A 16007-nucleotide genomic window follows, 5' to 3' on the forward strand; every position below is an offset into this window, starting at 1 on the left:
CAGGGGTCGGAAGTCGGGGCTCCCCGCGAAGCCGGCAGCCTCGCGGGTCCACCGCTGAGGGTCAGGGAGCCAGGATTCCGGGGTGCCCGTATTCCAGGAGTGAGATGAACGTCCAGGGTGCGACGGGTCCACCATGGTCCCCGGATCCTCCCTGGCTTGTCGTCGCCTTTTGAGGTCCACACAGAGAGGGCAACCCTGGGGACGCGACTAGAACAGGTGTCTGACCCTGGACATCTAGAGCCCAGGCTGAGAAGAGGACAGCGGAGCTTGCAGGCGCCCGCAGGGGCATAGCGGGCCCCACTGCTGTGGCCACGCCCATCAAAGACCCCGCCTCCATGCCCCTCCCGTCCCGCCCCCTCCCTGCCGCGGTGGGAGACCCGGGGGCCTCCTCAGCCACCCAGTCCCGCCATGAGCATTGCCTCGCTCCTACCTCTGCTGTTTCTGCTGGGACCACGGCTCCAGGCTGAGGGTGTCACAGAGCCAACGCTGCCCACTGTGGTCCTTGCTATCCTGGCCCGCAATGCCGAGCACTCTCTGCCCCACTACCTGGGCGCACTGGAGCACCTGGACTACCCCCGGGCCAGGCTGGCCCTCTGGTGAGATATTCATGGGTGGGCATATCGGGGCATCAAGTCTCAGGATCCAGGACAGCCTTTGACCGAGAGGCCTCGTCGCTCCTGCCCAGACACCACCCGGGCAAGCTCCTCCCTCCCAGACATGCCCTCAGGGCCTCAAGCCCTACAGCAGGGTCCCTAAACTGTTGAGGGGCAAGGGCAGACCTCTGAGGCCAGGGGTCGGCGCAAGGGCATCCACCCCTCCTTTGGGCCTCCTACTCATCCCGGGATTACCCTGGGTTAAGGTTAGGCCTGTCCTTTCTGAGCCAGCTCTTGGAGCTCACACTGCATCTAAGTGGGGACCTGTGGTCAACTTGATTCGGAGTAGAAAAAGCAGGAGCCTCGGAACAAGGATCGGTCGGACTGGAGTTTTCTAGAGAGCAGGTGGAGGGAGCCCTCAGCTCCAGGCTGCATGCTGGGCAAGGGCATCAGGCTGAGTCCCCTCCCCAGTGGTACTGCCTCTCTCTCCAGGTAGAGGGACTGGTGGGTTCCAGGTGGGGCTGTGGTCCCATAGGCCTCTGGGCACAGAGGCTACAGCAGCCTGTCTGTGAAAGTCTAAACAGGGAGGAGCCCAAGCCAAGGCTGGAGATAACTGCTCCTCACAGCACACCAAACTTGGGCTGGGGTGGAGCTGTGGCCCAGGGAGCTGCCCACAGTCACCACAGTTTGGGAGTTAGTTCCCACCCTTGTAGGACTTGACACGTAGTTAGTCTTCACTTGTGGGGAACTGGCTTAAAGGGGCAGTATCGCCTAAAACCTGGGCTCCTGACTAAGTGTCCCACCTCCGTTATGCGAGCCCCTTCCCCAACTGAGGGAAAGCTGGGTTCCAAGGTAACAGAGCTCGGGCCTCCAGCACTTGCCTGGGTTGCTCAGAGCGTGGTGTAGCCCTCAGCACCACTCAGGGTAGAGAAACTGTTTTGTCTGACTCAGAGATGGAAAGGGCCTGGCTTGTGGTGCCAGGAAGACAGAAGGCAATGAGGGGACATAGCAGCTGCAGTCTCAAGGTGAAGTGCGTCTTTCACAGGGCACTCAGGCTGAGGCTGTGGCTCAGTGGTCGGGGTGCTTTCTGTGTACAAGTCCCTAGGTTCAATCCCAGCACAATGCCCAAAATTAGAAGGGAGGGTGTGAAGCACAGAGAGGGGCAGAACTTGCCCGAGGTCACACAGCGCATCTCTGGACCCTCCACTGCAGCATGCCTCTCCTCCACAGCTCTTAAGACAGACCAGACTTGGGGGTGTCCAAGGGCACTTCAAAGGCAAGTGCACCTCGGAGCTCCAGCCCTTCGGTGGCTGTGGTCTCTCAGTCTTCCTGTCCTGTGCCCTCAGGTGTGCCACAGATCACAACGTGGACAACACCACTGCGATGCTGCTGGAGTGGCTGGCTGCTGTGGGCCGCGACTATGCGGCTGTCGTCTGGAAGCCTGAGGAGGAGGCCAGGTGACCCGAGGGCAAGGGTTCTGGAGACCATAGAAAGCAGCTGTTACCAGTGTCAGCCAGTCCCCAGAACAGGCTGTCCACTGCCCTGCAGTGGAGAACGTCTCACCTCTTTGCCCCCAGGCTCTACCCAGATGAACAGAGCCCCAAGCACTGGACCAGAGAAAGACATCAGTTTGTGATGGAGCTGAAGCAGGAAGCCCTGACCTTTGCCAGGGCCTGGGGAGCTGACTACATCCTGGTGAGGAGGCCTGGCCTGGGATTAGGTAGGAGTGGGAGGGACTGGTAACCCCGATGGAAGTCTTGGTTATGACCAAACCACCAGGCTGGATAATGAGCGGAGACCCTGCATTTAAGCTCATACTGGGACATACCTTAGTTTATGTGCTGTGCCTAGCCTGAATCCCAGGACTAGAGCACAGAGTAGATTTTTTTTAAATATTTATTTTTGTTTCATTTATTTATTTATTTGCTTTTTCAAGACAGGTTTTTTTTTTTTTGTGTGTGTGTGTGTGTGTGTAGCACTGGCTGTCCTGGAACTCACTCTGTAACTGGTCTCAAACTCAAAGATCTGCCTGCCTCTGCCTCCTGAGTACTGGGAGTAAAGGCGTGAGCCACCACTGCCCTGGGCTTATTTTTGTTTTATGCCAGCTTGTCCGTCTGTGCAGCTTGTGCATGCAGTGCCCAGAGAGGCCAGAAGAGGGCATCAGATCCCCTGGAAATGGAGCTACACTCAGTAGCGAGCCACCATATGGTTGATGGACGAGCCCAGGACTTTTCCCCTCAGAGCAGTTCTGTGGGTCTCCCCTCTAGGCTAGATCTCAGAGAAGATTCCAGAGCCACTACCTGGTCTACTCCGAGGTAGTGTCTCAGCTCGGCCTCTTGTCAGAAAGGGACTGTGTTGGTTAGGTCTCCCCACACCAGGGACGCCAGGGACAGCTTTCAGAGTCAGCTCCTTCCTTCTACCGTGTGGGTTTGAGGCCAAAGTCAGGTCGTCAGGCTTGGCAGCAAGCGCCTTATCTCTCCAACCACCTCTCTGGTCGCCGTCAGAGCGATCTGTGGGTACAGGCGCCTCAAGCCACTCTAAGGAATTCTCACTCAGTGAGCTTTTTGGTCCTGAGGCTCAGACAGGATTCCTGTGACATCTTCCTTCTCCAAAGTTCGCAGACACAGACAACATTCTCACCAACAACCAGACTCTGCGGCTTCTCACAGCGCGGCAGTTGCCGGTGGTGGCCCCAATGCTGGACTCCCAGACGTATTACTCCAACTTCTGGTGCGGGATCACGCCCCAGGTGAGGCTGGGAGGACTCCGAGAGCACAGAGCCTGAGGCTTTTAGGGCCTTTGGGCCAGGACAGGCCTGGGCCTCAGCCCTAAACCTGCCTTTCTTCAGGGCTACTATCGCCGCACAGCTGAATACTTCCCTACCAAGAACCGCCAGCGCCAGGGCTGCTTCCGGGTCCCTATGGTCCACTCTACCTTCCTGGTGTCCTTGAAGACTGAGGAAACAGCCCAGCTGGCCTTCTACCCACCTCATCCTAACTACACTTGGCCTTTTGATGACATCATTGTCTTCGCCTATGCCTGCCAGGCTGCTGGTGAGGACCCGGCCTCCTCGAGCATTGCTTGGAGGCCCCTGGGGCTTTGCACCTGCTGGGTCCCCCTGCTTAGCATGCCATTTCCCACCCCACATTTTGTCCTGTCGAGTCCCGTTGGTTCTTTGGGCCCTAACCTGTCTTACGTCTCTTGCCCAGCGGAGGAGACAGGCTCTGGCTGTTCCCTTCTGGGCAGTTTCAGTTACTGCTTCATCAGGCAGATGTCTGTGGAGCATCCACTGGTGATGTGTGTCAGTCAGGCAGAGGGCTTCACAAACCAGTATCCAGTCATGGCTGACAAGGAGGCCTTGATTACACGTGTGCTGACAGCTCAGGCCAGAGTGGATTTAGTCAGAGAAGACCTCAGGAAGGAAGGAAACTCTTGGCTGGCATCCAAAGTCTGGGCAGGCAGTAATAAAGCAAACAGCAAGTACCTTTAGCTTCTCACACACATGCTCAGTAGAGCTGTTTTGTCCAAAGGTTTATCATTTATTATCTATTTACTTATTTATTTATTTGTGGTTTTTTAAAAGATTTATTTATTTATTATGTATACAGTATTCTTAGTATTCTGTCTACATGTATGCCTGCAGGCCAGAAGAGGGCACCAGATCTCATTACAGATGGTTGTGAGCCACTATGTAGTTGCTGGGAATTGAACTCAGGACCTTTGGAAGAGCAGGCAGTGCTCTTAACCACTGAGCCATCTCTCCAGCCCGTGTGGTGTTTTTTTTTTTTTTTTTTTCCCAAGACAAGGTCTCACTATGTATCTCTGACTGTCCTGGAACTCATTCTGTAGACCAGGCTGGCCTTGAACTCAGAAATCCACCTGCCTCTGCATCCCAAGTGCTGGGATTAAAGATGTGCACCACTATACCTGGCATTATTATTTATTTTTATGCTATGTGCATGAATGTTTGCCTGTCTGCATGTATGTATGTGTATCTCATGGGTGCAGTGCCATGGGAGGCCAGAAGAGGGAGTCTGACACCCTGGACTGGATTTGAAGGGAGTTGTGAACTGAGGTCTTCTGCAGGAGCAGCCAAGTGCTTTTCATTGCCGAGCCATCTCTCCTTCACCCCATAATAATAACAACAATAATAACAATTATTGTTGTTGTTATTTGTTTTTTTTGAGACAGGGTTTTTCTGTGTAGCTTTGGAGCATGTCCTGGAACTCACTCTGTAGACCAGGCTAGCCTCAAACTCATAGAGGTCTGCCTGCCTCTGCCTCCTAAGTGCTGTGTTAAAGGTTTGCACCACCACCTGGCCTGTAATTCTTTTTTTTTTAAGTTTTTTTTTTTAGTTTTTCGAGGCAGGGTTTCTCTGTAGCTTTGGAGCCTGTCCTGGCACTAGCTCTTGTAGACCAGGCTGGCCTCGAACTCACACAGATCCGCCTGCCTCTGCCTCCCGAGTGCTGGGATTAAGGGCGTGCGCCACCACCACCCGGCCTGTAATTATTTTTTAAGAGGAAAGTTACTTAGAAAGGAAATGTTTAGGTATGTATGGGATAAATCCAAGTCCAAGAAATTTGGCATGCTGGCATATGCCTTTGATCCCAGCACTACAGATCTCCGTGAGTTCAAGGTCATCCTAGGCTACATGAGGAGTTCCAGGATAGCTAAGGCTACAAAGTGAGACCCTGTCTCCAGCTATCCTCCCCCTACCAAAAATACCCCAACAACCCCAAGGAAGAGCTGAGGATAAGATTAAGGCAGTGATGCTGGACACCATGCTTGAGAAGGCTGCAGCACTGGGGTTTGAACTCAGACCGAGGCTGACTTGTAGCTAGGACTCTGACTGTCTGGTGTTGGGGAAACTTTACTGGGGGTCAGGAAGGGTTAGAGGTGTCTATCAAGCCCCAGAGCAAGCAGTGTGTCCTTAGGGTGCTGGTGAATCAGAAGGGGTGCTGATTGTTTTGCCCCCGAGGTGTTGGAGAAATCTGCAGTGTGTAAACAAGTAAGACAAAAACTACTGGAGATGGGGGCTGGTGCCCTCATCAGTGTGGCAAAACTGAGTCCCAGACGAGACTTGGGGCCGGGTGGTGGTGTGCATGCCTTTAATCCCAGCACTCGGGAGGCAAAGGCAGATGGATCTCTGTGAGTTAAAGGCCAGCCTGGTCTACAGAACAAGGTTCAGGAGAGCTAGAACTGTTACACAGAGAAACCCTGTCTCGAAAAGCAAAAACAAACAAACAAAAAGATTTGGGTCACTGGCGGTGTCTCCTGACAGACTCACCCCAACGCCAGCACTCAGGGGAGCCTTTCTGCAGGGGTCTCAGTGCACGTGTGCAATGACCATCGCTACGGGTACATGAACGTGGCAGTGAAGCCCCATGAGGGGCTGGAGGAAGAGAAGACCAACTTCATCCATCTGATTCTGGAAGCACTGGGTGAGGCTGGGGTCCCTCCCTTCCTACAGTGCTCCTTGTTTAGGTGTAGATTTAAGCGTGTCTGGGTGCCTGCCTTGCTTTGAACTCGTGTCACGACAGTGAGTGAGTCCCTTTCCCTGCGGCACCTCAGTCTTCTGATCTGTAGAGTGGGGTAGGAGCTCAGGGAGCCCATCCTGTTAGGTGTTCTGCTGGAGTGATAGGAATGAAGCTGGGGCTGTGTCTGTGACCAGGAGCCAGTAGGGACTCATGCCTGGGGGTCGGGGCTGTTGTTTCCTTCTACAGTGGATGGACCCCCTATGCTGGCCTCAGCTCATGTGTCTCGGCCCCCAAAGAAGCCCAACAAGATGGGATTTGATGAAGTAAGTCTCCAGTCTATCGGGTTGGGGTTGGTTGAATGAGCTACCGTCTCTAGACTTACCTCTGCTTCCTCTAGGTCTTTGTCATCAGCCTGGCCCGCAGACCCCAGCGCCGGGCTCGGATGCTGACCTCTCTCTGGGAGATGGAGATCTCTGCTCAGGTAGTAGATGCTGTGGATGGCAGGTGAGGCTCCCACGGATGGGTCTCAGGGACCATAAAACCCACCTGAGATCCTAGGAGTGGGCAAACAGAACAGTTGCATGAACATCCTAAAGATCCAGGAGGTAGCCACGTGGGGCCTGGGTCCTGCTGTCTCAGGAGTGCCAGCACAGGCCGGCAGGATGAGATGTCCTCCCGCAGTCCACCCGAAGGCAGTGCAGAGGGCTCTGGGCCTGGGTTGAGGCCTGTCACGAACTGGCTGTAGGAACCCTCTCAAGCTGGCCCATCTCTCAGCCTCTTACAAAAGATGTACCTCATCATATTTGGTTCTTGTGGTCCCTGAGGGCCCAGTGAGACACTTAGGCAGGATCCAGCACCTAGAAAGTACCCCAAGGGGCGGGTGGTCGGTCTCAGGGATGTTTTAGAGTTAGGCCCCTGAGGGGCCGGAGTGTGGAGTGTGCAAGGAGTGTGGCCATGTTCCCCAGGGATCTAGAGGCCAAGCTATTGCTACCAGGGTCACGTGGCCCATATGCCAGCTGCTGTTTGCCTCAAACCCCCAGGTCCTTTTTGTTCACATGTATAAAAAAATATTTTATGTATGTAAATAATACACAATTTTATATAAATAACGTGCTTTGATCATATTTCTCCATTATTCTTTTGAGGTTTATTTAGAAATTTTTTTTTTTTTTTTTTGGTTTTTCGAGACAGGGTTTCTCTGTGGCTTTGGAGCCTGTCCTGGAACTAGCTCTGTAGACCAGGCTGGCCTCGAACTCCCAGAGATCCACCTGCCTCTGCCTCCCGAGTGCTGGGATTAAAGGCGAGCGCCACCATCGCCCGGCTATTTAGAAATTTTTTAAGTGGCACACACTTGCCACGGTGTTCCTGTGGAGGTCAGAGGACAAGTTTTGGGAGCCATCCCCTCCTTCCACTGTGGGACCAGGGGACTGAATTCACATTCTCAGGATTTCAGGTCAAACACTGGGTCCCACTGAACCATCCCACTGGTCCTTGGCTTGGTTTTTTTGAGACAGGGTCTTGTAGCTGAGTTTGGTCTTGAACTTATTGTATAAATGAGGATGGCATTAAATCCCTGACCCTTCTGCTTCTACCTCCCAAGAGCTGGACTTACACAGGTGCATCAGGAGTTGCTTTATTCTGTCTGTGTGCGCGCCTCTCTCCTCCCCACCTTCCCGCTCAATATAGGATCTCACACAGCCCTGGCTGGCCTGGAACTCACTGTGTAGACCAGGCTTGGCCTCAGATCCACAAGAATCTGCCTGCCTCTGTCTCCCAAGCTCTTAGATTACAGGCCTGCACCATTATACCTGGCTCCTGCGGGATGTCTGTCCTTTGGTGCAGGAAATCTCTAGCAGGTTGTCCACTCGTCTTGAGCTGCCTCCCCCTGTACAGATTCCAAAGTCCCTTCTCCTGAGACTTTCTTATGGAGGCTAGAGTTCTAGGTTAGAGGCTAAATCCAGACCATGACAGCTTCCAGCCACACGGAGTTACAAAGCTGGATCCTCCCCTAAAGCAGGCTCCTGTGTGATTCCAACACCTATAGGGAGGCCCCTCTGGATGGAGGCTCTGCTTGGCACGTGTCACCCACTTATGCTTGTGTCTCGTAGGACACTCAACAGCAGCATCCTTAAGCACCTGGGTGTGGACCTGCTCCCTGGCTACCAGGACCCTTACTCGGGCCGCACGCTGACCAAGGGTGAGGTGGGCTGCTTCCTCAGCCACTACTCGATCTGGGAAGAGGTGAGGATACTTGCCCTCTGGCGCATGCCCTTCAGGGACAGCAAAGAGACTGGCTGTCTTAGTCACTGCTGCGTGTCAGGCACACAGGTGGTTGAGCCGCTGTGTGAATAAATGCACCCAGGAAAAAGGCTCACTGAACCTTCTTCGTGGTCAACGCTTCCCTGGCACCCCCGAGAGGTGACCTTATTCATTCTGGCTGTTCCCTAAAAGGGACTCTTATCTGGTAACACAGGGGACAAGTAAACTGTGTCTGTCTCATTCCTACAAGGGAGAGACCCTGTGGGTGGGGAGATGGCTCAGTGGTAGAATGCTTGCTGGGGAAACAGGAGGACCAGGACACAGATCTCAGTACCTGCAAAAAAGCCGGGGCAGCCGGGCGGTGGAGGCGCACACCTTTAATCCCAGCACTTGGGAGGCAGAGGCAGTCAGATCTGTGTGAGTTCGAGGCCAGCCTGGTCTACAAGAGCTAGTTCCGGGACAGGCTCCAAAGCTACAGAGAAACCCTGTCTCGAAAAACAAAACAAACAAACAAAAAAAAAGTAGCTTTTCTTGGTGATTTTAGGGGCTGGAATCTCTTACACTCCCTACCCACCCCAGCTTCAGGTGACAGACAGACCCTGCATGCACCTGTGCTTCTCCGAGGCTGAGCAATGGCACAGGCTCCTGGGAGAGCGTAGTTTTCAGTAAATGTAGCCAAAGTCATGACTGTCACCATGAATCTCCTGTCAGCTACACCAGGGTGTGGGAACTCAAGGGTCTTGAATGTCAGAGCAAGAGGAATTCAGTCCCCACCAGTGGGAGCCCCAACAGGCTTTGGGGTAGCTACATGATATGGCCAGAGCTTGGTATGTGGCACTTAGCCAAGAGGAGTGTGCTGGCCTGGTTCCAGACAGGTAGGACCAGGGCAGCTCAGATCTGCAGAGTTTTCTCCCCTGTCATGTGTCCCACAGGTGGTTGTCAGGGGCCTGGCCAGGGTTGTGGTGTTTGAGGATGACGTCCGCTTTGAGGACAACTTCCGGAGGCGGCTGGAACGGCTGATGGAGGATGTGGTGACTCAGAAGCTTTTGTGGGATCTGATGTAGGCAGACTCTGGGGTCTGCTTCTGCTGGGATCCTAGCTAGCACTTCCCACATAGCCTGGCCTTAGCATACCTGTGGGAGGGCCGGGATACCCCAGGCTCTATAATGACCCTGTCACCCTCGGTGTCGTTTGCAGCTACCTTGGCCGGAAACAGGTGAACCCTGAGGAGGAGGTGGCCGTGGAGGGTCTGCCGGGTCTGGTGGTGGCTGGGTACTCCTACTGGACACTAGCATACACCTTGAGCCTGGCAGGAGCTCGCAAACTGTTAGCCTCCCGGCCTCTGCAACGCATGCTGCCTGTGGATGAGTTCCTGCCCATCATGTTTGATCAACACCCAAAGTGAGAGCTGGGTGGGGCAGGGCAGGGTCATTCTAGCCAGGGGCCCACTACAGAAAACCCTCACTAGGCAGCTGGAGAGAGGGAGATGGTCAAGGTTCACCCATGTGGCCTTGGTGAACCCACTGTGCTGTCCATTCTCATGTGGGTTCTATTTTTAGACTTATTTTTAATTTTGAATTATGTGTATCTGTGTGTGGGTATGTGTATATGCACGCAGGTGTCCAAGGAGGCCAGAAGAGGGCGCAGATCCCCCTACAGCTGAACTTACAGGCAGTTGAGAGCCACTTGATGTGGGTGCTGGAGCCCTGAACAAGCAGTGAACACTCTTACAGGCTGAGCCATCTCTCCAGCCCCTGTGCATGTGGTTTTCAATCCTATGGCTCAGTACTGAGCCTCAGTGCCCTCATCATGGGGTATTAATGAGTAGCCGTGAGGACTAACGGGGTAGGGCAGAGGTAGAGCAGACAGCCAAGGCCCGAGCTCCAGATGAGCATCACAGGGTCTAGGAGGAGAGTTGCTCCAGTCCACCTAAGCTTTCTTCTCTCACCCACAGTGACCAGTACAAGGCATACTTCTGGCCTCGGGACCTCCAAGCCTTCTCAGCCCGGCCTCTGCTTGCCTCCCCCACCCACTATGCGGGAGATGCTGAGTGGCTCAGTGACACAGAGACATCTTCCCCCTGGGATGATGACAGTGGCCGCCTCATTAGCTGGACTGGCTCTCAGAAGACTCTTCGCGACTCCCACCTGCACCTGGCTGGCAGCAGTGGATATAGCCTCCATCCTCACCCCAGGGATGAGCTCTAGGTGAGGCTGGGCCTGGAAGAGGACCAGTCCATGGTCCCTTTCTTTCCACCTTAGCTCCCTGCTTCTCTTCCCTCCTCCTACTCCACCCCCATCTCTTGAGCTCTTCCTCTTGATTTCTCTAGCTTTGTCTCCATCTGTCTTGTGTTTGTCTGTCTGTCTGCCTCTCTCCACAGCTGTTGATGTCTCTGTCTGACTCTCCCTTCCTCCCTTCTTGCCCCCTCAGCCTCTAGCTGACGAGGTCCGAGTGGAACTCCAAAGGAGCAACAAGAACAGAAAGGAAAGTCTCAGCAGAAGCCTGGCTGTTCTCTTGGGCTCCACCATCCTTCCACCTCTGGAGCCCTCCCAGGTTGGGAGAGCTACTCTGAGATAGTCCATTCCCTGAATGTCACAACGAGAAGACAAGACTCAGACTCTTGATTCCACACGCAGATTTGGAGCCCAGTGGGCTCAGGAACAAGGGAGGCCCCAGCCTTCGGGTTTCAAGCTGGCCATACCGTAGAATCCTGACTCCTGCCCTCTCTGAGGACTCAGCTGCTGGAGCCACCTTGCTTCCATCTACCTCCACCTCAGCCCCGTCCCTGGCTTCACATCTGGGGCTCACAAGCACCCTTCTTCCTGGCTGGCAGAAAGTGCGGGAAGGCAGGAGGCACACCTGGTGCCTGGCACACAGTAGGCCTTCAATAAAAGTCCTCTGCATTGGCACTTTTTTTTTTTTCGAGACAGGGTTTCTCTGTGGTTTTGGAGCCTGTCCTGGAACTAGCTCTTGTAGACCAGGCTGGTCTTGAACTCACAGAGATCCGCCTGCCTCTGCCTCCCAAGTGCTGGGATTAAAGGCGTGCGCCACCACCGCCTGGCCTGCATTGGCACTTTATACTTCACTAGCAGCTGAACCTCTCTGCATCTCACCAGGCCCAGGCAGGAGACCCCCTGAGTTAGGGACAGAGAGAGAGGGCAGAGGAAGAGTGCTCAAATTAGTTGGCAGGTGCTTGCTTCCTGGCTGGGCGTCCATGTCGCCTTTGGTAGGTGGAGGTATAGCTTCTGAGCAGAATGGGCACTCGTGGCACCCTCAGCCTTTGCTCATCAGCTTGGGCCCAGTCAAGGTCCAGCCAGAGGTCACCCCCACTCCTCCCTTTTGGATTTCTGCTCTGTGACTCCAATCCTTGTGTCCATAAGATGCCTAGTGATGGAGGTGGGTCTTGTATTAATCTGTTGCTTTCATTGGTTAATTAATAAAGAAACTGCCTAGGCCCATTTGATAGGCCAACCCTTAGGTGGGTGGAGTAGACAGAACAGAATGATGGGAGAAAGAAGCCCAGTCAGTGAGTCACCATGATTCTCCCACTCCAGACTGACGCAGGTTAAGATCTTTCCTGGTAAGCCAGCTCGTGGTGCTACACAGAATATTAGAAATGGGTTAGATCAATATGTAAGAGCTAGCTAATAAGAGGCTGAAGCTAATGGGCCAAGCAGTGTTTAAAAGAATACAGTTTCCGTGTAATTATTTCGGGGCATAAGCTAGCCATGCGGGCAGCCGGGTGCCGGAGACGCAGCCCCGCCGCTCTTATTACAACAGCCCAGTACTATGCTGGGGAGATCCCGGTTCTCTTCGGGACCTAAGGAATAGACCCACCAGAAGGCACCAGCTGGCAGGGTGCTTGTCTTGTGGGCCAGGTTCTTTCCTTCTTCTGAACCCACAATTGAGAAGGGAGGATGGGGAATTTAGAGTCAATCCAGTCGAGGCAGCAGAGATGTTATAGGCTACTGTACATGCTGCGCCCTTCTGCTTGGGAAGTGGGGGACTCCCCTTCCACTAGTCACAAAGGATCAGGTCTCTGGGCAAACCAGCCTTCAGGCACTTGTTCTTAAATGACTGTAAGATTGAGGGGGAGGGGACTCCTTGTCTTGATCAGGGCTGCCTTAGCTCCACCAACACAAACAGGCTCTCTCCTTTAGAGACGTCCTTTTCCCCCTGTCTTCCACGTTCCTTTGGACGTGAGTTATATGAGTGCCCTGTCATGGCAGAGTCTACTGGTACCCCCTGAGGTAGGACTCTCAGCGGGCTCTGTCCTTGGGTGAGGACCTGCCTTGGCTCCGAGGACTCTCAGAGCTGAGGGTGAGATGCTCTTTTGAGGGTGAAAACTGTTACCTCTGGGTGGCTGTGATCAGGAGCAAATAACATTTTCATTCCTTCTGTGGAATTTGATGAACCCGGGCTGAGATGGGACACTAAGGATTCAGCAGTGAATGGGACAGACAGGAAGGAGTTGGCAGGTGCCTGGCTGTGGAGCCCTGTCCAGTGCTGAAGACAAGAAAACACTACAAACCACTGAAAGCCCGACAGTGGGGCTTGGGAAATGCCTCGGCAGTCAAGATCACGGGCTGCTCATCCAGAGGACCTGGGTTCATTTCCCAGCCCCACATGGCAGCTCACGACTGTCTGTAATTCCACTTCCAGGAGATCCAACTCCTTTCTCTGGCCTTCTTATACCTGCACTAGTATGTATACACACACACACACACACACACACACACACACAAATATTTAGAAGATAATAAATCTTACAAAACAAAAGTAAGTCGGGACAGGAACCAAAAAGCTATGGAGAAACCCTGTCTCAAAAATCCAAAACAAAGCACTCGGGAGGCAGAGGAAGGAGGATCTCTGGGAGTTCGAGGCCAGCCTGGTCTACAAGAGCTAGTTCCGGGACAGGCACCAAAGCTACAGAGAAACCCTGCCTCGAAAAACCAAAAAAAAAAAAAAAAAAGTTGGGGTGGTGATATACTTGGACAGCAGAGGCAGGAAGATCTCAAGTTTGAGGTCAGCCTAGTTCTCATACCCAGACCTAAGGATTTGTGTTTTTATTTTATTTTTTGTTTTCAAAGCAGAGTTTCTCCATGTAGCACTGGCTGTTCTGAAACTATGTAGACCAGGCTGGCCTCCGCCTCCTGAGTGCCGGGATTAAAGGCGTGCGCCATCACATCTAACTGATTTGTGTTTTTAAGAAGTTCCCTAGTGCGGCTGATGCTGTTAGATCGTAGACCACACTCAGATTATAGTACCATCACTGAGTTCAACATCTATCCAAGGCTTAAGAGCAGTGAGGGGCAGCTCAGAGAATCCAAGAAGGCCAAACCTCGAGGGCCTGGGAGAGTTTCTTCCAGGCCCTCCATCAAGTCTGGAAAGCACCCAGAAGACAAAGCCAGACCCACTTCGTAGCACTGATTCCCTCTCCCCGGGTCAAGGCTGTGGCAGTTGCATCAGCGCCCTGGAGCAGGTGTTCCTGCATGGAAACAGCCTAATCAGGCCCTTGAGTAAATGGAGAGACCTCAGCCAAGGGGACTATAATAGACATCCCTCAGTACAGAGCTGTGTGGCTGGGGCCAGGGACTGGAGCCTTCAAAACTCACTGGAATTCACAGAAAAGGAAGGAATATATAGGAATATTTAGGTGGCTGTAAGATGATAGTTTTCCTCTTGGCCCTAAACTTTGAATATGAGTTTTATTTTACTTTATTTTTTTTCAAGACAGGGTTTCTCTAGTAGCCCTGGCTGTCCTGGAACTTGCTCTATAGACAGGCTGGCCTCCAACTCACAGAAATCCTCCTGCTTCCTGAGTGCTGGGATTAAAGACGGCCACACTGGCACTGCCTGGCTTTTACAGGAGTTTTGATCTGAAGCTCACCAGAACCTGTTTGGTGCCAGGCTCTGCAGGACAGGAAGATGTGGTTCTTGCTCAAGAGAGCACCCAGCATAGGTAGTGATGGATCTATATGTAGGTTCATGACATGTATGCTGGACCCACACACAGAAGGGAACTGAGAACTCCTCCTCTCAGGCTGACCCACAGATGACTGTAGGGAGGAGGGAGCAATCAGAAGGCTTCTACGGTTGCATGGTGTCTTAGTCAATGTTCTGTTGCAGTTTTATTTTTCTCTATGAAAACAAGGAACTTAACCCATGTAGCCACCACCAGAGACAGACACCCTGGCCCTGGAACCTTGCTGAGAATTTGCTTTGGAGGTGGAGTCTTACTGCGCAGCACAAGCTGGTCCTGAATTAGAGATGTTCCTGTGTCAGCTGCATGAGTGTGGGATTACAGCTCTATGCCTCCAAACCTCCAAGCCTGGTTCCAGTTCCACTCAAGGATTTTCTTTCAAAAAATACCCACAAATTTCAGGAATTTGCATGTAAATATATTTAGTTAAAAAAAGAAAATAAGGAACTTGATGTACAGAATGCAGACGAAGCAAAAGTAGCGGAAAAGCTACTGTTGGTCATAGTCGAGATAGATTGCTGGACAGTGGAGGGAGTTTATAGAATTTATGTGCTAATGAAACAGAATCTAGGGTTTTGCTCATGTCAGGCCGGGCCTCAACCATTGAGCCTATTCCCATAGCTGGGCTGTAGATTTGATCTTGCAGAACCTCAGAATGGTAAGGTTATAACTGAGGGATCCAGACTGGCTTCCAACTCATGGCAATCTTCCCGCCTCAGCCTCTTCATTGCTGAGATTACAGGCATTAAAACAAATAATAAAATAATAATAATAAAGACCTGGTATGGTGGTCATTCCTTTAATCCCAGCACTCGCGTGTCCCGGGTGGGCTGGCGGAGCGAGCAGCCAGTCCCAAGGCACTGGCAGCTGCCGGTCCGGAGCGGTGGCCCAAGCAGTGATCTATGCAGCCGCTAGAGCCAAGCGGCTGCAGGTTCCCAACAGCAAGCGGGCGCGTGTAAACAGACCCATAGACACAGAAAATAGCCATAAACATTTATTAAAGGAGAGAGGGAGAGAGAGAGAAAGAGAGGAGAAGAGAGAGAGAGAGAGAGAGAGAGAGAGAGAGAGAGAGAGAGAGAGAGAGAGAGAGAGAGAGAGGCAAAGACACAGGTGCACACCAGAAAGAGGAACAGGTAGAGAGTTTTTCAGATGGGGCGAGTGGTCAGAGGTCGCTGGAAGTGGGCGTGGAAAGGGGCGGGGACCAAAAGAATAACACTAACACTCAGGAGGCAGACGCAGGTGGATCTCTCTGCTCAAGGGCAGCCAGAGCCAGGCCAGATGCATACCATGAACTGGCAAGGGTTGAAGAACAGCTAGGACAATGTGAGAAGGGCTGAGGGTGAAGGTGGGAAAGCATTTGAGGTTCACACTCCAGGGAGGAGCTAGTGGGAGCACATTGCTGTGTTGGAGATCAGGGCGTCAAGGAAAGGAGGTCTCCCCGGCCCTGAGGTTGTTAAGGTCTCCCAGAATCCAGGGCGGCAACGTGAGCCACGTGACAGTCCCCCACGACTGGCTAATAGGGAAACATAGTTGAGAAGATGGCGGCTCAGCAGAGAGAACCTCAGCAGAGTAGGTCCGTTCAGAGGCAGCGTTCGGCTTGCCGGAGGGCGGCGAGGGGCGTGGGGAATGGGGCATCTTCCTTCTGTTTGGGCGGTGTGGGATAGGGGCACAGTCTGGGTAGTGTGCACAAGCTGT

General features: G+C 53.0%; 2 protein-coding genes across 5 annotated transcripts in view; both read left to right on the forward strand.

The window, feature by feature from the left end:
• The first annotated feature begins 3 nt into the window (after positions 1 to 3).
• Cercam (cerebral endothelial cell adhesion molecule) lies at positions 4 to 12002 on the forward strand. The gene is made up of 13 exons (XM_057755587.1): positions 4 to 596; positions 1940 to 2050; positions 2171 to 2288; positions 3208 to 3342; positions 3442 to 3646; positions 5915 to 6034; positions 6317 to 6393; positions 6468 to 6574; positions 8179 to 8311; positions 9262 to 9389; positions 9527 to 9730; positions 10284 to 10536; positions 10760 to 12002. Exons 1-12 carry the CDS (start codon positions 409 to 411, stop codon positions 10534 to 10536), a joined length of 1779 nt encoding a protein of 592 aa, XP_057611570.1. The 5' UTR covers positions 4 to 408; the 3' UTR covers positions 10760 to 12002.
• Positions 12003 to 15808: 3806 nt separating this feature from the next.
• Positions 15809 to 16007, forward strand: part of Odf2 (outer dense fiber of sperm tails 2) — a 41943-nt gene continuing 41744 nt past the window's right edge. For all 4 annotated transcript variants that reach the window (XR_009055979.1, XM_057754565.1, XM_057754566.1 and 1 more), the window contains exon 1: positions 15809 to 15885. The gene's annotated coding sequence lies outside the window, so the exon portion shown is untranslated. The remainder of the gene's footprint in view (positions 15886 to 16007) is intronic.

The sequence above is a fragment of the Chionomys nivalis genome, chromosome 22 (genome assembly GCF_950005125.1).
Source record: "Chionomys nivalis chromosome 22, mChiNiv1.1, whole genome shotgun sequence".
Lineage (NCBI taxonomy): Eukaryota > Metazoa > Chordata > Mammalia > Rodentia > Cricetidae > Chionomys > Chionomys nivalis.

What these genes read in the sequence shown, in the direction of transcription:
- Cercam (XM_057755587.1), top strand. Translation starts at nt 409, where the DNA reads ATGAGCATTGCCTCGCTCCTACCTCTGCTGTTTCTGCTGGGACCACGG. An exon ending in CGGGCCAGGCTGGCCCTCTG is followed by an intron (nt 597 to 1,939) that starts GTGAGATATTCA and finishes CTGTGCCCTCAG; the next exon opens with GTGTGCCACAGATCACAACG. An exon ending in ACTACTCGATCTGGGAAGAG is followed by an intron (nt 8,312 to 9,261) that starts GTGAGGATACTT and finishes TGTGTCCCACAG; the next exon opens with GTGGTTGTCAGGGGCCTGGC.